This window comes from Stegostoma tigrinum, chromosome 35 (assembly GCF_030684315.1).
Source record: "Stegostoma tigrinum isolate sSteTig4 chromosome 35, sSteTig4.hap1, whole genome shotgun sequence".
In the NCBI taxonomy this organism is placed as follows: domain Eukaryota; kingdom Metazoa; phylum Chordata; class Chondrichthyes; order Orectolobiformes; family Stegostomatidae; genus Stegostoma; species Stegostoma tigrinum.
Window position 1 is genome coordinate 18,314,673 of NC_081388.1, and position 24,074 is coordinate 18,338,746.

Here is a 24,074-nt window from a genome sequence, read left to right on the forward strand (position 1 = left end):
TGGGGGAAGGGGAGATTTTGAAGCTGGTGAAGTCCATATTGATACCATTAGGCTGCAGGGTTCCCAAGCGGAATATGAGTTGCTGTTCCTGCAACCTTCGGGTGGCATCATTGTGGCACTGCAGGAGGCCCATGATGGACATGTCATCTAAAGAATGGGAGGGGGAGTGGAAATGGTTGGCGACTGGGAGGTGCAGTTGTTTGTTGCGAACTGAGCGGAGGTGTTCTGCAAAGCAGTCCCCAAGCCTCCGCTTGGTTTCCCCAATGTAGAAGAAGCCACACCGGATACAGTGGATGCAGTATACCACATTGGCAGATGTGCAGGTGAACCTCTGCTTAATGTGGAATGTCATCTTGGGACCTGGGATAGGGGTGAGGGACGAGGTGTGGGGGCAAGTGTAGCATTTCCTGCGGTTGCAGGGGAAGGTGCCGGGTGTGTTGGAGTTGGAGGGCAGTGTGGAGCGAACAAGGGAGTCACAGAGCGAGTGGTCTCTCCGGAAAGCAGACAGGGGTGGGGATGGAAAAATGTCTTGGGTGGTCTTCCCCACCACCCACTGCATCCCAAAACCAGTCCAACCTGTCTCCGCCTCCCTAACCTGTTCTTCCTCTCACCCATCCCTTCCTCCCACCCCAAGCCGCACCCCCATCTACCTACTAACCTCATCCCACCCCCTTGACCTGACCGTCTTCCCTGGACTGACCTATCCCCTCCCTACCTCCCCACCTAAACTCTCTCCACCTATCTTCTTTTCTCTCCATCTTTGGTCCGACTCCCCCTCTCTCCCTATTTATTCCAGAACCCTCACCCCATCCCCCTCTCTGATGAAGGGTCTAGGCCCGAAACGTCAGCTTTTGCACTCCTGAGATGCTGCTTGGCCTGCTGTGTTCATCCAGCCTCACATTTTATTATCTTATTCTGGAGATTAGTGTTTTGTTCCTGGAGACCCCAGGCCAATACTATAGGGTTGGCAACCCTGGATTACACAGCTGTGAGAGAGGGGAGGGGGGGTGGTTTTTAAGTTGTTGTTCCCACACAAAGGGTCCTGTCACTGAGGCAAAAGCCCCAGCACGTGATTGCAGCCAAGCCGCCACAGCCAAAAGGCCAAGAGCAACACTTGGTCTGAGCCGATAGGCCTAGAAGAAGTACAGATCACATAGTCTCACCAATTACAGGCCTGAATGATAAGCAATAAAATTTCACAGATTTGCTGTCAAGTGTGCTAAGGGTGGAGTGGTGCACTGGAATATTCCATATTTTGAAGGGGTGCTCTGCTTGTATTTGTCAATCCACTCACAAAATCAGCAAACTCAACAGAAACACATTTTATCACTTTGTTTGATATGCAATCATGTCAGAAAAATGAGTGGCATTGCTATGTCATTGATATGGCACCTCCTTTGTCTGTTAACTATTATGCCCAGTTCTCTATAGACCCCTTGTACCTTTCAAGCAAATAGTTTCACCTAGAGGTGCAGCTCCCTTGGGCTAAATTGAGGTGTTCTTTGGAACAGTGAACCAAACCACCAAAGTAAATGGTTGTGTGTCATGATCAATGGGTCAGAAGAGGAGCAATGAGCTGAAAAGGTAGGTTTTGCTATTGATAAAATAAATAATAGCTCTTTTTCCCACAGAACAGCACTTCAAACCAAGGCCTTGTGCAAAAAATGTTTGGAATGTGATTGATGAAGATACTGTGAGGTTTTATTCTGTTACAGGGAGGAGAGGTTGTGGCAAACTTGTATGAACCAGTAATCGCATGTTCAGGCCCTTGTGCAGTCATCTGGAAAATGTAAATTTTGTTCTATAATAGAGAATATTGCTTGAAGGGCTTCTTAATTTTTGAATATCCTGTAGTTTTTTTTGCCACTTAAGCTTCAGTCAGCATCTTTTTTTTGTGAATGAATTGTTGCAGATGACTTTGTTTGTCCACTTGCCAACTGTGCCTTGCCCTTGTAAAGGGGCTATGTTGTTGTCGTTTTTGGGGTGGTAGGGAGTTTCATTCAGAGGCTGCTAGTTAAGGACTGCCGTGGAAGTGTAGTATGCATCGGTTTCACTGTCCCCACTGAGTGTCTTTTGTCCTGTCATCTGGACCGATTCGCATTAGTTGAGGCTGCTGGGTTACTGATGAGGTATGTTGTACTCTTCTGTAAGAGAGACTGAACTTAGTTGAGAAAATGGCAAAGTCACACATGAGTCAGATGGTTAGAACAAATACTGTACAAACACACCCTCTGACTTGTACTGAGTCTTGCACCAATACATTTGTCTGTTCCAATCTAAGGCAATGTTTTGTTCTCCTTCACTAATTTTAACAAAATGGTAGACATGAGTATAAGCACCAGAAACTGCCTAACTACTCTCTACAATTTAGTAGGACTGTGCTCCAAGAAATCATTGGTTCCCCATTAAGCTGCTGACACACAAGGTATTTTACTAGTCTTGTGTAAAGGTGCTGAAGTATAAATTGTGTCCATAAAAGGGATGATGCAGAATAAATATAAAATCTTGCTGCCTGATCTGTGCCTGACTTGTATTAATCTAGTGTCTTTCACATCTACAGGATGTCCCAAATTGTTTATAAACAGTGAAGCATGTCTTAAGGTATAATTGGTGTTACAAAGTAGAAAGCACAACAACCAGTTTATGCACGGTTGGTGTCCATGAACAGTGAAGACCTAAAGATGTTTTAGTGATGTTGTTTGAGGCATGAATATTGGCCAGGACACTAGGATGGACATCTCTCCTCTCCTATTTTTTTTCCCAATTAGTTTCAACGATTTTTGGATTCAACTAAAGGGGCATTTGGGACAATGATTTAACATCTCATCCAAATGATCGCACCTTTTTACTCGTGTAGCGCTTTGCCTGTCCTCCACTGGCAGTGCAGCTGAGGTCTTGTTCTCAAGATTGGCATGGGATTTTAACTGACTTAAATTTCTGACTCATAGGCAAAAAAACTGCTCTGACAAAGCTGCTTCAACTCAATACAATTCAATTATAAACAAACTTCCCCTATTGCTATCAGACTTCTGAACTGACCTTTCGATTGTTAATTCTGATCTCTCTGCTGCTGTAACGCTGAATTCTGCACTGTGTTCTGCTACCCTAATGTACTTTGTATGGTACAATCTGCCTGTATAGTGTGCAAAACAACACTTTTTTTTATTTCCACTAATATTGCAGTACATGTGACAACAGTAAATAACATTCAGGCAGCTGGGCTATTTTTAATTGATTAGACAAATTGTTTAAATAATCTGTTCGGAGTTTGTGCCTCTGGAGCAAGTGGGTCTTGATCCAGGCCTCCTGGTTCAGTGGTAGGAACTCTACCTCTCTGAACAACAGAGCCAGCTGGGCTGTTGTGTTAGAAACACTTGACACTAACCTAATTAATCTGCTCTTTTCAGTCAGTTACTGATCTACTCATAATGGGTTCTGAAAAAGATCCATTGATGAAGGAGCTGGAGGAGGAATTAAAACTGAGCACTGATGACCTTCGCAGCCATGCTTGGTTTCATGGTCCTATTCCACGGCAGGTTAGACATCTCTGGCCATTTCACTGTATCATATTGTAAACTGCCATGTTAAAGCTTCAGTGTTTCAATAATTTGCCAACTGAAAAGTATTATTTCAAACAAAATATATTTGAATGAGGATTTTTAAATTCTTTCCCCATTTGTTCCAGAGAAAGAAACATTTGTTTCTATCCTTCCATCTTTGGGTATGGTATGAGTTATATATAGAGTCACTCCTTCTACCGTCTTGATCCCAGACCCAAAGATGCACTGTTACAGCACAAGTGTGACATTTCAGTTTTCCACATTGATTAACCTGGTCTCGTCTCAGAATGTCCATTCTGTGATTCTTTACGGACAGGTCTGTGTTGTGGTCCTCCCCCTATTTAATCAACAACTTGTATTAGGAAGACTTTATAGCTCTGAAGTTTTTCCTCTTATAACAAGGCGGCATATTCAGCCAAAGGAAGAATGTGTTATAACCACTTGAGTTGGGATGAATTGGCTTTTTTAAAATCTTGCAGGTTTGTGTGTTCTGTTTAACACGAGGCTATACCTCTTTCAAGTTAAAATGTAGCTAACTAATTTCTACTGTAGCAGTAAGGAGCCAATCACAAGGTTATCTTAAGGTTTTTTTTAAAACTTCGTTTCATTACCTGCTTACACCTGAGGAAAGTTAACAAAGACTCAATTTCAAGTATACAGCCTTTGGCTACATGGACAGTCGCACAAATTTGCAAGGGGATAGTGTCCTGTTGAAAGAAAATGTAAATGAACGCACAGTTTCAGAGATAATGGGAACTGCAGATGCTGGAGAATCCAAGATAACAGTGTGAAGCTGGATGAACACAACAGGCCAAGCAGCATCTTAGGAGCACAAAAGCTGACATTTCGGGCCTAGATGAAGGGTCGAGGCCCGAAATGTTAGCTTTTGTGCTCCTAAGATGCTGCTTGGCCTGCTGTGTTCATCCGGCTTCACACTTTTTGTTAGCACGGTTTCAGAGCCAGAGTTATAAAGCCTGGAAAAAGACCCTTGTTTCATGCTATTAACTTGGACGGTGAGATTAAAAATCAATATTTCGTGTTTTGATATTTTCATGACATAGGAAAAAGACCTGAGAAATAGAAAACTGTGTACCAGGCTTACTAGTGTAATTGAATAGCAATATTTGAAGGGAATTCCATCATGACATTGTAAGATGCTTCAGATGGTAAAGGTGACACCAATAGCCTGCTTGAGTTATCAGGAATTGTAAATATAGACCTCTCTGGAGTCAAAATTTGGAGATCAGAGTAGAGGTCTGCTTGGAGATCCCATCTGGGAGTTCCACTCTAGGGTTTTATTGAAGGTGGTGACACAGTACCTACTTTCAGATCTTGTTATTCTGGTAATGCCCCTTAGGTGTTTTGCAAGGAATCCCATTTCGCTAGCCTCCTTTAGGATGGTTTCAGGGCAAGCAATCTATCTAGTCCTTTTACAGGATTGACCAGGCATCATTTCATGTTGACAATGCATGCCTGAAATGTGACAGCACTCCATTAGTGTGCCAAAATTCTGTGACTGAAATGATACATGTTCAAAAGGGCAAGAAATTGATTAGCAATAATTGCTGTGTACTAGGTGGATGCTCATTTTCTCTTAATAATTTTAGGTAGCAGAGGCACTAATGGAAAGAGATGGAGACTTCCTCATTCGAGAATCTCACTCCAGCCCTGGAGACTACGTGTTAAGCTGCACCTGGAAGCATGAACCTCTCCATTTCAAGATCATTCGTGTGGTCCTCCGGCGTAAGGAGTCCTATACCCGTGTGCTCTTCCAGTTTGAACAGGAGAGCTTTGATAACCTCCCAGCACTAGTGCGGTTTTATGTAGGAAACCGCAAGCCAATTTCTGAGGACAGTGGAGCAATAATTTTTCATCCAATAAACCGCGTTGTCCCCTTGAGATGCATTGAAGAAAAATACAGAGGAGCATCAGATCAAAGAAAGCATGAGATTGAATTGACAACCAAAAGCCCTGATCAGAATAAAAGATTCAGCTTAAATCTGTCTGAAGGAGTATCTTTGGACCAGCTGACTGCGGATGGAAATCTTTTAAGGTACTTAATCCATATACTACCAACCAGACCAAAGTACTCATACTTAACTTTTGATGGCTTAGCGCAAGGCTTAGGAGAAGTTATACAGATAAGAAGATTACAGATTCATTTCATGGTTTTTGTCATTGTTATGTCTGGACGTGACTATTCCATTGCTCTCCTGGGCAGCTGCCCATCTTCCACCCTGCATAAACATTAGCTTTTCCAAAACATTCCTGCCTGAATTACAAAAGTCTGTTTATTAGACCTGTGCACATTGGCCCACATAATCTCTTGCTCCAGCCACACTCAGATTTTAAAATTCCTATTCTAGGTTTTCAAAACCCTTCGTGGCCTCAGTCCTGCAGACCTTTGTAACTTCTTGCACCATTACACTCTGTCTCTTCCAGTTTACCCGAGTTGAAGTGGCAAAGAGATAACAATGTTAATCACCACTGGCAGCTATGACTTCTGCAATTTTTAGGCGTTAAGCCCTGGAACTCATTTTTCCCACCTCCTCTCCTCTGTACTATTCTTTTCTTCTTTAAGACGCTGTTTAATCAAGCTTACAATCACCTGTTCAAATTTTTTTTTGTGGCTTGGTGTCTATTTTTCTCTGTAAAACTATTATGAAATGTCTTGGATGTTGTACCATGTTAAAGATCTTTTAGAAGCACTGTTGTTATTATTTTGCTGATCACAGCAGGGACATGAGTAGGGTATTCCTTAGCACCTCTGGATGAGGAAGACAAAAATCAGCTGGTGCTGTCACTCCTAGACCAATGAGCCCTGCTAAAATGTTGGCCGTTGGGTGAGGAGAGCATTCATTTTGGCTATTTCATGCTATGCCTAGTTCATGACAGGTGGCCTATTCTAAACTTCCACTGTTGTTACTGTAGAGTTTGCTGAAATGAAGAGGTAAATTTATCCACGAGAATCTACGTAAAGCTCTTGAACAAGTTTTCTACATTACAATAGTGACTGCGCTGCATCAAAATGAATACTTTGATTGTAAAGCAATTTGGGAACATGACGTTATGGAAGATGTGATTATAAATGCAAGAATTTATTTAATTTACAATACGGTTTAGCACTCTACCTGACAGATTATCTGAGATATTACTGTAATGTTAGTCATAGATGGGACAGGGAGCAGTTGAAGGATTACTAACAGTGCCACTTCTGTGTTTACTAATGGTTTTTATTGTAGGAATAAGGACAAAAGTGGCAGTCATCCAAATATTCTGGACTATGGGAATGACAAAAAGCCATTGCAGTCTGCCCAGTCCGACAGCTACCTTTCAGGAGGTGAGGTCATTTTAAACCTGAATTCCTTGCATGTTCGTATATATTCTCATTTTTAACTGAATTCTTCTCCTCCTGCCTCAGATATCGTATTTTAACTGTAGATTAGCAATTCTGATTGGTCATGTCTTCTGTTGTGAACCAAATTATACTGGAATGAAGGGGGTTAAATTACAAAGACAGAATATGTTTATAGGTATTTTCTAATCGACCAGGTCAGACATGCTATGACACACCTCAGGAGGTGGGACTTGTACCTGGGCTCCCTGGCCCAGAAGTAGGGAACAGGCTCAAGGGATCAAATGACTTCCTCCTGTTCCAAACAAGTTGCATAAGTTTGGACGAAATGCCCTTCAGGCCATTTTTATGAATGTCAAACCTGTTATCTTCCAATTGTGGCTTATAACTTACATCTGGACAGCCTACAGGACCTCTACTTAGTATCTCAAGAAAGGATGGCATCTCTGGCAATCTGCACTGGAGTGTCAGCCAATCTTGTGTAAAGACACCCAATGAGATTACAACCCAGAACTTCCAGACCAAAAAGGGCCACAGCTACTAAATACAGCAGATAGTGTGAGGAAGAACAAGGGAATTAAAGCATGGTCTCCCAACCTTATGTAGTGCAGATCATAAAGGCAAATTTGATAGAGGTATTCAAAATTATAAACTGACTTTGATAGAATAAAGAAGAAATTGTTTCCAGTACCAGAAGGATCAGCAGACAGAGGACACAGATTTAAGGTGATTGTCAAAAAGAATCAACACTTATTAAAATGGTGAGTTGCTGTGATATAGAATGAATGAATAGTGGAAGCAGTTCAATAGATTCAGTAAATATTGGAAAGGGAAGAATTTGCATGGGAAAAGAGCATCTCTTCAAAGTGCCAGTAAGATGAGCTGACTGCATCATTCTGTAGTGACCGTTCAACCTTTCTCAGTCAGCATTTTAAAAGCTAAATTCAAGGAAAGTAATTTCATGTGAGGAATTGTGGAGTAGACAAATGTGGGTAAGTTGGGTACAAGACAATCTGGTATATTCCCAGTGGCCGGATTACAGCAGTACAGGAGACCGGTATTCATCCACTTCACAAGGGGCCCACAAAGAAGGGAGCGAAGCAAATAACTGAGATGGCCATCACTTAGTTATTTTATTAACAGTTCGATTTATTGTCTTTGTGTGTGCAACAGGACCCAAAGACGTTACTGGAGCAAACGGAACATACAAATCAGTACGTCCGTCATCACTAATGTATAGAACAGGGAGTGACCCACTAATCAACCCCAAAGTATTCCTAAAACGCTTTGGCTGCCAGAATAGTATGGTACTGAGAGGTTCTGATGGGCAGTTACACTGCAAGGCTCCCCCAAAACCACTCAGAATTCCATCTGCCATGATTCTGGACACAGTAATGGATCCAACTTTGGATGGAAATGTCTATTGTGAGCTAGTGCCACATGTTCCTCAGGCTGGTCAGATCCACACTCACATGGAGAGGTTACGAACCATGGAGCGATTAAAGAGCCGGATCCGTAGGACAGACACTGATTTTAGTCTTCTGGATTTGGATGCATATTCAGCTTCAATGAAGACCCACCGTGAAGAAGATAATGAAGATGATGATGGGGACTGGTCATTCATGTGGCCTCAAATTGAGACCACAAGTTCATTTAAACTTGATAGTTTTACTTCCATCTTACTTCCTGTTGACAACAAACCTCTTGATCCATCTGTGCTTAGACGCCTCAAAGAAATATTTTCTGAACATGATGCAAAAACTACAGCACAACATATTCTGAAAGTGGACTGTGAGGTAACTAGTGATTAACTGATTGCCCCGTAAAACTGTTCAGTACCTTAACGCAACAAGAACCTTCAGACACATTGTTCATTTATGTCTTTGAATCAATTACCTAGAGTTTAAATTATTGCAATTTTTCTTTTCTTTGGAAATGAAGGCTGAGGAGGTGACTCTTGGAAATTATGACAGATTTTGATAGGCTAGGTGAATACACGTTGCTGCCGTTGGTCAAGGTGACCAAAAATATGGGATCATAAATATAAGATGATCACTAATAAACTTGTAGCAGACTATGATAGAGTGGCAATGTCATGACAGGTACTGTGGAGGCCGAAACTAGTGCTCTGGTGGCATGGAATTTAAGTTCAATTAATAACATTAGACAATTGAAAGTTAATCTCGCTATTGTTGACCTTGACAACAATTAATGATTATTGTGGAAACCAGTTTGGTTCTTAAAGCCCTTTTGATGAAGGAAATCTTTCCTTACCTGATCTGATGCATATGTGACTCCACATCCGTAGCAATATTCTTGACCTTTAACTGTTCTCTGAAGAGCAGTTAAGAATGGGCAATAAATGCTGCTCTTGCCAGCGATGCCCACATTTGTGAAAGAAAACATCCAGTAAGGGTAGGAAGAAAACCATCTTTACCTGGAAAGTGGTGAGAATGTTGAACTTTTTCAATTAAAAAAAACAGAAGTTGTGCCAGGTATGTGGATACGTTTTAAAGGGGGAACTGTACATACATATAAGGGGGGGGGGGGGGGGGGGGGAAGAGAAAGAAAAGCAGGTTGTGCTGATAGGATGAGATTGAGGTGGTTTGTGTACAGCATTAATACCGCATAGACCAGTTGGATTGTAGCTGCCTGTTTCTGGACAGCAGGCTATGAACTCTATCAAATATTAAATATTTCATTGTGCATTGGGGTAAACACATTTTATATGGAATCCTTAGTCTAGGCTGGTGGTAGCAGGGGGAACAAATTCATCTGTTTGCTTTCACAACGACCCTGCTCTCAAAGCATGCTCATGGGCATAGAATGGTCGTCCAATATAATGCTCTCTCCTATTACTTTCGTAGCTGACTTGCTGCCTTGTACTCTGTACCAAAGCTTATGAATTAGTTGGCAGCATCTATTTTAAAGTTGCTATTCGGATAAATAGATACCATTAGAATTAGGAGATGCCACCAAAAACACAGTGAGCTCATGTTGTCGAGTAGAACAGATAGATTGATAGTGTTTTCCTTAGATTAAAACACTGGTGTTTTTCTTTTGTAGGTTGCTCGGATCGTCAACGTATCCTTGGAACAGAAGATGATGATGGGAGTGAGCTCAGGGCTGGATCTGATCACATTACCCCATGGGCACCAGCTGAGGATGGACCTCCAGGACAGGTAACACTCAAATGACAACAACAAATTAGTGCCTTAGCTCTGTCCGAGCCCCCTACCCCACACACTAGGTCTTGTTATCACACAGCCTGCCGTTACAATTTTTAAAAATTCTTTCACTGGATGAGGGTGTTGCTGGCTAGACAGCATTTATTGCTCAGAGCAGTTAAGAGTCAACCACTTTGCTGTGGATCTGGAGTCACATGTAGGCCAGATCAGGTAAGGATGGCAGTTTCCTTCCCTCAAGGACATTAGTGAACCTGATGGGGTTTTCCAACGATTGACAATGGTCTAGACAGTACCTTTATTGTTAGCCACTGACAGCTTCCATTAACAGCTATTCATCCTCCTAGTCAGATTGTTATCAACTCCTTCATCTGTTGAACTGTTCTTCTCTCTCTTTGGACTCTATCCACGCTTTATGGTTTACTCCTTCCTTCCTCCCTTCCACCCTGACTTGTCTGTATGAACCAACATTTTCCTAACCACCGTCCTTTCTGAGGAAAAGTCACTGGCCCTGAAATGTTAACTCTGATTTTTCTTCACAGGTTAGAAGGAGGCACCTATGTTCATTGTGATTATGGATCCCAACACAGCTGGGGTGGGGGAACGGGTGACTGCAACCATATTTTAACACCAATTGGAACACAACATGCTCTAGATTCTTGGTTAGTCAGGTAGAGCTTATAAAGACAGAAACAGAATTCAGATTGCATATTCATCATCTGTCAGAACATGCTTGACCACAACAATAGCTTAAGACTTCTTTGTTACCTCTGTTTTCCATTTTTCAGACATTATTTAATAGCCCTGGGCATTGCTGTGGACATCTTGGGCTGCACAGGAAGTGTTGGACAAAGGTCTGCGGTCCTTCATAAAATTATCCAACTGGCTGTAGAGCTAAAAGACTCCATGGGAGATCTCTTCGGACTTTCAGCCATTATGAAAGCATTGGAGCTGCCCCAGGTATTCTCTATCACTCCTGCTGTTTAGTTACTTGCCATTCTTTCACATTCTTTGAGTCTGCTTCTTGCTTTTCCATACTATTTGTGAGCCATTTGTAGGCTTTCTGTTGAGACCAGTGTCTAGTTCAAAGTGAATAATAGTTGAATCATTCAGCATGGTTTACCCTTTGTCCCATCCCATTTTGGATAGCAGTTACAAAAGGGCTATCACATCAGCCCCACACTCTTTCTACGTAGCCATAATTTTTTTCTTCCCAATATACACAATTTCCACTTCCTAACTAATCAAATTGCCCTCAATCCTTGGTACTTAAGACAATACAATCCAAGTTAATGTGACCTTTCCTCTTGGTTTTACCTTGAAGTATTACTACCATTATGGTGCTTATGGACTATAGTCAGTACAAGGCTGAGAGACATGCTCCCTATTAAATGTACTCCACAGATCCGACCAGAATTTTATGTAGCTGATATGTAACTTTCTGCTCTTGTATTCTATTTTTCCACTCTCACTAAGGCATTGGGGGGGAGCTGTTTGTTTTCTCTCACTGAAGTTAGCTCTGGAAAGGCTAAAGGTGGGGGGGGGGGGGGGGGGGGGCGAAAAAGAAAAAAAAAAAAGGTGTCTGTTGACCACACCGTGGCATTGCCTTTAAAGGGCAGGATTTACAGCCGGACTCACAACAAAGTCTAATTTACAGCAAAAAACATCTGTTTACAGAGATAATGGGAACTGCAGATGCTGGAGATTCCAAGATAATAAAATGTGAGGCTGGATGAACACAGCAGGCCAAGCAGCATCTCAGGAGCACAAAAGCTGACGTTTCGGGCCTAGACCCTTCATCAGAGGGTCTGATGAAGGGTCTAGGCCCGAAACGTCAGCTTTTGTGCTCCTGAGATGCTGCTTGGCCTGCTGTGTTCATCCAGCCTCACATTTTAACATCTGTTTACAGTCTGTTTAAAAAGAAAAAGAAACTATATATTGCTGCAAACAAAACTCAGCAACTCATCTTGGTGATCTTTCCAGCAAATTACAGGAAGTGGAAGATAGTTTTTGCATGTATAACCAGTTCTTCCAGCACAGCAGACTGGAGAGGTGATCAACAGGACTTTTGGCCAATCATCTCCATTCTGGTTAGGACTTGTGCTGGGTCACCGTGTACAACCCTCCTATGACACTCCTTCTGACCACAATAGCAATGGGGATATAAAGTGATGCACTGTTAAGCTCTCAAAATGACTGAAATTGTCCCTCCAGGGCAGTGGCAGAAGAGCAATTAATCAGCAGATTGACAGCACGGAGGCTGTCCCCTTCCTGCTGCCTCAGAAGCTAAACTTTGGATGTGAAGACTCCTAATCAATCTTCCAGTCTCCCAACTAAAAAAGACACTTAAGTGTCAACTAATGACCACTTCAGGGCCTTGTCCTGTGTCAGTGAACTGTTCCTTCCCAACTGGTAAAATAGGACAGCCTGCCTGAAGGCTTGGCCTCTGTCTGCCCCAATTTGTGGGTAACAGAGAGCACAGCTGGAGGGGCGATGGCCACCTTCACTCTCCCAACGGTGACCAAAAATTGCATTTCTTGCAAATCCAGGGCTTCAACACATGGGATTTTTGAAGACTGTTTGAGAAACCTGCTGACCACCTAATAAGCAGCTGATCCAGCCAGCTTTCCCATTGTTGGCATCTGTTTTTTTTTCCATTTGTTAATGGGATGAAGGCATCGCTGGTTAGACCAGGATTTATTGCCTGAGGGCAGTTCAGAGTCAACCACATTGCTGTGGGTCTGGAGTCACATGTAGGCCAGACCAGGTAAGGCGGGTAGTTTCATTAGTGAACCACTTGGGTTCTTCTCTACAATCAGTTTCGTGGATGTCGTCATCATCAGACTCTTAATTCCAGATTTTTATTGAATTGAAATTCCACCATCTGTCATGGTGGCATTCAAGCCCTGGCCCTCAGAACATTGTCTGAACCTCTGGATTAACAATGAAGCAAAAATACCACCAGGCTACTGTCTCATTTGTGACGATGCTTATCCTCACACCTACTATTAAAAATAGGGCGGCATGGTAGCTCAGTGGTTAGCATAGCTGCCTCTCATTACCAGGGACCTGGATTGATTCCATCTTTGGGCGACTGTCTGTGTGGAGTTTGCACGTTTTTCTCATGTCTGTGTGGCTCTCCTCTGGGTGCTCTAGTTTCCTTCCATAGTCCAAAGCTGTGCAGGCTAAATGGATTAGCCGTGGGAAATGCAGGGTTATAGGGATGGGATTGGTCTAGGTGGGATGGTCTTCTTCAGATGGTTAATGTAGATTTGATGAAAATATAATGCCCGTCTGTTAATGTGTAAGGGGAATTAGGGAAGCAAGAAAAGTAGCACAACTAATGTTCCTCCCTTCCATATAACAGATCGTGCGTCTTGAGCACACGTGGAGGACTCTGCGCCGGAATCACACTGCTTCTGCTATCAAGTTTGAAAAAGAGCTCAAACCCTTTGCAAAATCCTTGAATGAGGGAAAAGGCAGGTATTCTGTGCCTGAGCAGAGTCACTCAAATGATGCAGAGCTTTAATCAGGCCAGTGGCCCAGGAATACATTTCACATTTTTCAGAACTGAAAATCCACCCACAAAACCAACAAGATTATAAACAAAAGCAGAAATTGCTGGAGAAACTCAGCAGGTCTGGCAGCATTTGTGTAGAGAAAGCAGAGTTAGTATTTTGGGTTCAGTGACCCTTCAGAAAAAGAATAGGGTTTTTTTTTGTTTTGAAAAGTAACGCCAGATACACCACAGCTGATTGTATAATTACTGAAATACACCAATATCAGATCTGTAGATACTCCTAAACCCCTCTGCAGACAAAAAGACTAGACTGTACCTTTCTGAAAGCTGAGAATAGATGACAAAGTTTCATTTATCAGCTGGTTAGAACATATCACTGTGATCATTGGTGTAAGTTATATCTACCTGAATAGAGTAAACTCATTATTTTGATCATTTTAAATACTTTCAGTCTGTTGTTGATTTTGTGTAGAATTTACTCAGGCCCAACTAGTGTAGCTAGTGTGAAGGAAAAAAAAGAGTTAATGTTTCAGGTCCAGTGACCCTTCCTCAGAAGGGTCTGAGGAAGGGTCACCAGACCCAAAACATTAACTCTGGCTTTTACCTTCACAGATGCTGCCAGGCTTGCTCAGCTTTTCCAGCAACTTTTTGTTCCTGATTTACAGCATCTGCAATTCTTTCAGTTTTTATTTAGTGTAACTGGTGTTATGCTACACACCAGGCTTTCTCACACCATACTTCAACTTTATGCCTTTCAACTTCATGTACTTAGCTGTCTTAAAAACAGATAATGCTGGAGAAACTTGGCAGGTCTGTCATCATCATAGGGACATAAACAGAGTTAATGCTTTGAATCCAGTAAGAACATTAGAACTGCCATATTCGAACAAAAGCTTCATTCATTGCCAAGCCTATCATTCAGCTAATATATTTATTACAGATTATCATTCCCATATTGTTTGTTGGAGGAGTTTGCTATGCATAAATTGGTTATCATGTTTTCTACATTACAAGAGGGGCTACAATTCACAAGTACTTCATTAGTTGTAAAATGCTTTGGGGTACTTTCAGGTTGTGATAGGCACCGTATACATGTTAAATTATTTTCAATGCATTGTACACGTGTGAATTTCTATCTACCACCTACTGTCTCTTTCTTTCTCAACACAGTTGAGCTTCCTCTGCAAAATACCACTGTTCCACACATTCTGCCCATCATTATGCTGATGGAGCGCCAATCAGTGTCTGATGTTCTGGAAACGTGGGATAACATAGATCAGGGTTGCACAATGCTGCTTAAGACACTGGAGGCTGCTCGTAATGTGACATTGAATGCTGCAACATATCGGGCCAATGCAGAGGCCAAACTGAAAGGTAGGCCTCTCACAATATAGTATTTAACCTAACAGTCACCAAAGCAATGTTTCTTATTGGTCTTGAGTTAAATAACAACAATGGAAATTAATCTGTCAGCATGTCTCAGTGGACAGCTCTTGGTTAGAAGATTATAGATTAAAGCCAAACACTCCAGAGACCTGTGAATCAAATGATTTTTCAGTGCAATGTTGAGTTAGTGCTGCACTGTTGGAGATGCTGTCTTTTGGATGAGATTTTAAGAGGCCTTATCTTGCCTCACAGGAGACTCAAGATCCCATAGTAAGGTTTAAGGCAAGAGGTAACCACCATCATTAAAATAGATTAACTGTTGTTGTCCATGGATGTGGGTATCACTGGCTAGATCAGCATTTATTGCCCATCCCTTTATTGCTGTTGAATTGAGTGGCTTGAGGGGCCATTTTAGAGGGCACTTGAGAGTCATCTCCATTTCTGTGGGTTTGGAGTCACTTGTAGGTCCCACCAAGTAAGGCTGGCATATTTCCTTCCCTCAATGGCATTGACCCAGATTGTCAACTATAGTAAAAACCAATGATTATACAATCATCATTCAACCAGCTTTTAATTCCATATTTATAAATTGAGTTTAGATTTCAGCATCTGTCATTTGTTATGGGAACCCAAATAATGACATTACCACTACGCAACATCTTCCCTTGCTGTCTGTAAATCGTTGATTGTGTTTTTCTGCATTACAACTTCAAAAATACTTCATTGGTTGTAAAGTGCTTTGGGACTGCACAACATAGCAATTTTTAAAAATGTAAATATAGGGGCACATACCTTTTTGACTCATTCTTGAATAATCATGATGAACTGCGCTGGGAAGTACTCAAAATGCAGGGTCACGTTGTGCTACCCCTGCACAGACCCTACCCAGTCCTGCAATATTCCACAAATGTAGCGTTAGCAGATCTGCCACTAAAACCAGCCTGACTTCGGATAATCCGGAAAATCGGTAAGTTGGAGGTCACTGTTCACAGTCCAAAATACCATACGAGTATAAATTGGGTGCGCTGAATTAAGACTGCTGGTTGGGTTTCAGTGGGTGGATTATAGATCCTGTGAGTCTTTATGCTAGACCTGGACAGACTTGAAATCTGCTTCATGACAACACCGTCTTGCATTTAAATAGAGCCTAAACTGTACTGATGTGCAGAACATTTCAATGTGATTCACAAGGGATATCAAATGATAAGGAACCCCGAAAAGAGAGAGGCTTAGCCAAACAAGTAGATGTTTAAGGCATATGTTAAAGTCAGAGATAAAGACAGAAAGAATTAGGGAGGAGTTCCAGAGGTTAGGGCCTTTGGAGTGGAAGGCACAGCTTCCAAAGAGTGATTTTTTTTTAAATGCAAAGAACTAGAATTAGAGGAACATGGAGAATAGAGTTCTGAAAGGCTAGAGTGGTTGGAGTTTAGTTTCTTTGTTTGTATAAGATTCACTTTGGAAGAAAGCATACTTTAAATGGCATGGCTTGTCTAACACTAGCCCCTTTATTGTAACAATATCTACTAGGATGTAATCTTGCATGGTGTAAGAGTTGTGTATTGTTGCAAGCAGCCAGATATTACAATGTGTTCTCTATCTTCTCCTACAATCCTTGTCAAGCCAATCTCCCATCATCATTCAGTGCTTTAATGATACAGTAAAGGAAGTGGAAGTGTCACACTGGGTCAAGTAGGTTGCATTCCTGAGAGAGTAGGATCAAAGGGAGTCCTTTTTTTTGGGCTTTGCAGCAGGAGCTGTGACTACATTCCAGCACTTTAGGCCTCTGTTCAAGAACTTGCATATTCTTGCTCTGTTTAACTGAAGTAACGTAACCAGCTCTGTTTCGTAATACAGACCTACACTTGATAATTACACATGGGGCCAGAACTGTCAAATAAGAATTCACTAATAGTGACCAGCTTTAGGCTGATTCAAATTTCTCTGATCCCTACTTTATTCATTAAAATTTTTTTTTAAAATCACCTTCCTTTACTTTTGCCAATATTCCAGCAAGGTCTGATCAGTTGAATGTCAGTAAGTTATTTGACTACATGATGCATTACACTTAACATAATAAAAGCAAAATGCTGCAGTTGTTGGAAGTCAGAAATAAAAGTTCTGAACATTTCACGTGTACTTCCCATAGAGGCCACCGAGAGGTGAACAAGAGCAGGGAATGTTGGCTATTTCCTCCTCTCCTCCTGTTCTTGCATGAGGAGCAGAACCCCCATATGCCTTCTGTTTAACTTTCTGACACAATCTTCCAAACCTCTTTGCTTTATCATCTCTACCCTTTTGCCCCTACAGTTTCAAAACCTCTTCCATTGACTCTACTTTTAGTCAAAGCTACAGATTCCTGTCTGAAATGTTTATCACTAGCATAAATAAACTGTATAAACAGTGGCTCCTATTTGCATTTATATAGTGTCTTCAATGTAGCAAAACACCAAGTACTGTACATTACCATTAAGCAAAACTAGACATCTAGCCTCATAAGAATATAATCAGATGAGACACCAAAAGCTTAATGAAATTGATAGGTTTTTAAAGAGGAGAGAGACATTGATCAGCAGAGGAGTTCAGGGAATGAATTCAAGTGCTTGGACAACTGAAAGCATGGTCATCAATGGAGGGGTGAGGAAAATTCACAATGCGCCTGAGGCAAGAATTGGGCAATTGCAGAGACTACGGTTGTAGGGCTGGAACAGATTACAGAGAAGTTAACTTAGTCCAGTGACTGAACTGAGTACTGCAGTTTCCCTAACAGATGTGACATTAATTCCATTGTATGTTTAAATGAAATGTTAACTTTTCCTTGCAGATTTTCACGCTAATGATGAATTGTTAGAGGCTTTCAAGACCGAATTTGCTTTACGATTGTTCTGGGGCAGCAACGTAACTGATATTGGTCGGACTGAGAGATATGAAAAATTTGATCAAATCCTGAGTGCCTTGTCACGGAAACTAGAACCTCTGGGACCATCGGAAATATAGATCAGAATTGTGGACCCTTGTTGTTATAAGCAAATAGCTGTTGATACCCTCATGACGTTACTGAACAAAGTGAAAACATCAAGTGTGCATCCAGCATCACACATGGGATACGTTCTTATCTTCAGTTCATTCATCTCCTTTCTCAATGAGCAAATATTACTTTACTTTGTGACCACGGAAACCTTCCTTCTTTGATTGTAGCTGCCAACTCTGTGACCTCTACCACCTAGAAGGATGAGGTTGATGGTCAAATCAAAAGAACACTACGTCTAGGTATCCTTCTAAGTCATGTGCTACCCTGACTCATATGTATGAGTGATAGCCATGTTGCTGGGTCAAAATATTGGAACTCCCTACCTAATAACAAGATGTGAGTGAACTTTTTTAAAAAGTCACTGCACAGACTGCAGTGGTTCAGGAAGATAATTCAATATCATCCCCTCCAGACCAACTACAGCTTCACAATAAATATCCACTTTATCAATAATGTCCACATTTCAAGAGGCTTTTAAAAAATTCTTTCGGTTTTTCATGTACAGTACATCCTGCAGAGGGACCAGTATTGCTATTTTGATTCTTCCTAGTGGGGGAGATAAGTACAAAGCAAAAAAATCTAGTTTTGTATTCACTGAACCTGAACCTGAACAGAACTCATCACCTGCTTGTAGCTGACTTGGAACAACAAACTATTCTGGGTTAGAATAAAATAAATAGAACATTATGGTCAGTAAATGCTTCACATGTGAATACAACTGGTAACATTGCAGATATATCAGGTCATGACACTGAACGTGATGGAGCCAAGTTACTCCTGATTTACTCGCACCGTACTATCAAGATTTCTGTTTCACTTCACGCTTTCCATAATCTAATGATGGCTCAACAAAATGCTTTGTAAATATTAACCGCTTCTAAAATGCACTGCCTGCCTTGGGAGCTGACAGAATGTCAAAAGACCAGTGGACAATTCAGCTCTGCCTTAATTAGACATCAACCTCTCCTTAAATATGTTTACAGATTCACTGCGTTAAACTGTCTGCATTTGTGATAAAAAAAAATTCTTGTGCCAGTCAGGTGCCACTATTAGGTGGTATGACCTTCAGAATTAAAATATCCAAGATTTTGGGACAAATTTGACTTCTGCCATCTTTACACAGCTTCTGGGATTTGATGCATCCTCCACAGGTTATTAGGTTTATAGCAATGAAAACATCTCTAAAGGTTAAAGTTCTAAAAACAAATTACAGACTAAAATGGAAGTAATTGATGTATTACAAAACATTCCAGTCTTTTCACAGCTAGCACTGTTTAAGAGATTCTTATGCTAGTTAAACTGTTGTACTCACGTGGATTCTAGGACCTTAAACAAGATACACCCACAGGCTCCAGGTTCCAAAATCGATAGGGGAGGAGGCAGGGTTGGAGTGAATAGCAGACAGTTGTACATATTGGACAATTCATCTAGAGGCTTGAATGGCTTGGGCCGTAGTGAGGAAGTTGGGGAAAATCGCATTAGAAGTCAGGCAAGACATTTCTTGCCATCAAGAGCAATTCACTTCATTTTCAAACAGAGTTCCAGGCATTGATTGTGATGAGATGCCAATTATTGGGAATTATTGCTTGTTGTCAGCCTTGTCAACTGCAAATCTTGCCTCTAAAGGTGTAGCTTTCCATCCTACCGCCATCCACAAGCAAACAGGACGTGGACAGTTTCCGACATGAAAGTCAGAGCAGGTCCCTGGCGACTTTCAGTTCACGTTTCCTCCTGTGGGTTGCCAAATGGACACCTGACTACGTTGTCCCAGGGCATACTCCAACTCCAAGCATCCCACATCCACTGGCATCCAACACCTCTTAGGAACCTTATGGCACTTTTCCAATCCGCTTATAGGATGTGTCCGCACTTTAAAGCTATACCAGCAACCAGCATTGAAGAGTTGCTGCATAGAAACTTTGTACCTGCCCCTGTGCACGCAGGTCTCGAATTTATCAGATTGCATCTCAGAGATGTTCTCTTACCCCTTTGAGCCTCACTTGACAATATCCATGCCTGGGCTGACAATTGGCAAGTAACATTTATGCTACACAAATGCCAGGCAATGCCCATATCCAATAAGATACAATCTAATTACAACCCCTTGAGATTCAGATATGTTATCATCTCTGAATACCCCATTATTAACATCCTTGAGGTTACCATTGACCAGAAACTCAAATAGACTTGCCAAATAAACAGTAGCTAGAAGACTGAGTCAGCAGCTAGGAATACTACGGCAAGTAAGTTAGTTCCTGACTCCCTAAAGCCTCTCTATAAGGCACAAGTCATGAGTGTGATGGAATACTCTCCATTTGCCTGGATGAGTACAGCTCCAAGAAGCTTGACACTATTCAGGATAAAGTTGCCTGCTTGATTGCCATTACATCTATAAGCATCCACTCCTTCCACCACCAACACTCATTAGCAGTGTATTATTTATGAGATGTACTGCAGAAATTTGCCAAAGATCTTCGTACAGCACCTTCCAAACCCACAACAACTCTGTCTAGAAGAACAAGGGCAGAAGTTGCATGGAAACATCAAGACCTGCAAGTTCCCCCTCCGTGCCTCTCGCCATCCTGACTTTGAAATATATCACAAAACCTTCAGTGTTGCTGGATCAAAATCCTGGAATTCCCTCCTTTAGGGCATTGTGGGTCAACCTACAGGTGGATTGCAGTGGTTCAAGAAGCTCACCGCCACCTTCTCGAATGCAACTAGGGATGGGCAATAAATGCTGGCCAGCCTACAACGCCCACATCCCACAAGTGAATTGAATTAAAAAAAAACTCACTTTGAGCGCATCTGGATGTTCACTATACCCCTGATTTGCCTTGACCCTTCAGCTGGACCTGCCACATTCACATTACTTCTGTCTTGCTTTGTTGTTTAATGCAAACACAAAACCAGGATTCTTGTCATGACTGTCAACAGGCTTTAATCAAATCAAGGAGAACAGCTTTCAGCCAGAAGGTCCCAGTACATTAAGTCCATGGCTGCCTCCAATATCAGTACAAAAGTTTGGGCACGTTAAATTGGCCACGAGGCAGTCAGCCTCAGGATCCTCTCCTCAGAGGGGCTCTTTCTATTTGACTGTAGGCTGTTTCCTGCTAGAGTAAGCGAAATGGAGAGATCGAGTGAGATGAAAGTAGGTGGCACAGTTGTTAATGCTGGTACAGGTGAGGGATAGTAGTGAGTTGTCCAGTGCCAATGAGTGTACAGTGCAGGGAGCAGACTGGGTTGATGGCAATAGGAATTAAGGTGGGTGAGAGCGAGTGAGGGAAGATGTTGCTTCCAAAAGTGAGAGCGGCAGAACGTGAGCCTTGGTTGCAGAGATAGAGAGGGTGTGGTAGCAGAGAGACAGTGGTGGCTGTTACCCTGGAGCAGTGGAACAGGTAATTCAACAGTGCTGGGCATTCCTCTAGGCAAGAGATAGTAGGAATTGCCACTGCTGCAGTCAAAGATAACACAGTGTGAAGCAGGAGTAACACAGCAGGCCAAGCAGCATCAGAGGAGTAGAAAAGTTGACATTTCCATTCAGGACCCTTCTTCATTTTCTGAAGAAGGTCCCAACCCAAAAATGTTAATTTTCCTACTCCTCTGATTCCTCTAGCAAGTTGTTTTCAACAAGTGTGCTGTGAGAACTGCCCAAGTGTGCTGTGAAATTTCGTACAAAGGTAATTAAAATCAATGTAAAACATTGTTTCAGCTTAACCAATATTCTGTCCAACCAAAATTACAGCTTTTGAAACTCATGAAAAACAATCAGATCAAAAGTGCGGGATCGGTGTGTTTGATTCTAAAATATGAACATTCTGAATGCATGTGGCCAAAGGGCAAAATTGAGATTATGTAGAAGAAAAAGTGCATGTGCTGTGGAATTGTTTGTGACATTGTGACATTACTAAAAAGGTCAGGAACCACTGCCCTGGACAGCAGAGTCCGTACTGAGCCAGTAGCATCCTTGGCCAAGGCTGGCAGGATTTGGTGCAGTGGCCTCCGCTTATGGTACTGCGGCGAGAGGTTGGTCCTTCTCCACATCACTCCATCCACCAGATCCCGGCCCACAAAGCGAGGTGCCAATTTCGCCTGCTCTGAGAAGTCTAGGGGAAATAGAATTCACCATGCATAGCAGATTCAGACTGACAGTGTTTGTCTGGGTGCACAATAACCTTTTAAAGATTTCACTGTTAGCAAGGACTTTGGCCGAATCCTGAATATGAGTTCTTCTGGATATGGTGGGTAACAGAATCTGGCTAGCATCAGACGAGAGGGACACTTTGGGACTGTGTTGGTGGCTAATGAGATGGTTTTGGAATGATATGGCAAGAAATCTAGTCAGGTGTCATGGAGAGATACCATCCATGAAATTTGATGAAATTGACAATTATCTAAAATATGAACAATGCAGTCGTTAAAATAATAGTGGAAACAATAAGCTAGTCCATCAAGTTTGTTCCCCACTCTCTCCTTTCTCTAATCTCACAGCCAAATTATTGAGGGGATAGTTGGAGAAGATCTCAGTTTGAATCTAGTACGGTGCAGAGTTAACTGATTCAGCAGTAAGGATCCATCAACAGAAAACTTGGGCTGTACCATGTATTCTGCGGTTGAATTGTTTTGGCAAAAATGTTAATCAGTTGTGCAGAATGCAAGACTGAATCCACAACAAACAAGGTTCTGATATTTAAACAATTGAGCTGCACATTTGAAGCATTATTTTGTGATGGAAATTAATCAGAAGCTGATCGTATTCTTTACGCATTTGTGGGAGACTATTCAGTCATAAAAATCACTGACGACACTGAAGTGTTGTAGACTCACCCAGTACATCACTGCCAACAATACAGTTGCAATGGTTCCCTTCCCTTAGTGACCAGACAAGAATGTGCATGTGATTAAAGGTTTTATCAACAGAATAAAAGGTTTTGTTGGAAATATCTATTCAGTATTGCATTAATCATATGACTGAAATTTCTCAATGAACAGACCAGACAATTAACACAATTGGTATATCATATTTCACTTGGTCCCCTACACATTAGCATCAGAATAGTTGGTCCTCTTCCAAGTGATATCCATCTTAACCATGAATTCTTAGACATCCACCAGAAGCAGAAAAGGCTTGAATTTAATATGTCTTGTGAATAATAGCCCAATAAACTTGCTCAGCAATTGCTGGCACCATAGTGCAAAGAAACAGCCAAACATTTTTTAATATAACTTTTCCATGTGATGTGGGTGTAATTGGCTTACCAGAATTTATTGAACTGAATTAGTTTTATTACACGTACTCATGTGAAAAGTTTACAAGTCATCACTTATGGTGCCGTCTGAGATACCAAGGTACCTTGATACAGATTCTCGAGTACAAATTTCCAGGAAAAAGTATTGCTTATCTCTAAATACCCTTGAAGAGCAGTTTAGGGTTAGACAATAGATGTTGACCTAACTGGTGATGCCTACAGATTCTGAAACAATAATAAAAAAGAAATGGTACCAAGAAACAGTTCTTGAGAACTGTAATTCACAGATTCGGAGAGTCCAGGAAACTCAGCATTAGAGGTGACCATTTTGCTCGTGCTATGTTTTTGGTAGAGCAATCACATATGGTTTCTAGAATGGCACCCGACAAGTTCTTCATCCTCAAGCATCTGTCCAACGCCTTTTGAAGATTGTTTATGGAATCATCTTACACTACTGGTTCAGGTACAGATCCTGACAACTTTCAGAAGATGATGATTTCTCCAGATCTGCCCCCTAGTTTTTGTTTGACAATGATTTTAAATTAATTCAATCTTAATGAATTAAAATGAAGTATAAGTAAAATGTACAAGGGGCCACAGGAAGGTTGGGCCTCGATCAAACAACGAGAAGCAATCAGCTATGAAAATGCAGATGGAGTAAAGACTGAATCAGTCCTTTGAGGAATAAATTGTTTTGAAATATTCAGAGTCTCCGGAAATGTCAGGTGTGTTAAATTAATTCCAAATTTCAAATCCAGTTAAATTATCCTGGGAATCTATAACATATGTGG

The 24,074-nt window shown here is 41.6% G+C and overlaps 1 protein-coding gene across 1 annotated transcript; it reads left to right on the plus strand.

Annotated features, from left to right (window-relative positions):
• The first annotated feature begins 1,468 nt into the window (after nt 1-1,468).
• LOC125447607 (breast cancer anti-estrogen resistance protein 3 homolog) lies at nt 1,469-22,943 on the plus strand. Its single transcript, XM_048522161.2, has 10 exons — nt 1,469-1,584; nt 3,408-3,536; nt 5,168-5,613; nt 6,803-6,900; nt 8,089-8,711; nt 9,982-10,097; nt 10,889-11,060; nt 13,468-13,579; nt 14,791-14,994; nt 17,828-22,943. Exons 2-10 carry the CDS (start codon nt 3,429-3,431, stop codon nt 17,998-18,000), a joined length of 2,052 nt encoding a protein of 683 aa, XP_048378118.1. The 5' UTR covers nt 1,469-1,584; nt 3,408-3,428; the 3' UTR covers nt 18,001-22,943.
• The last annotated feature ends 1,131 nt before the right edge of the window (nt 22,944-24,074 follow it).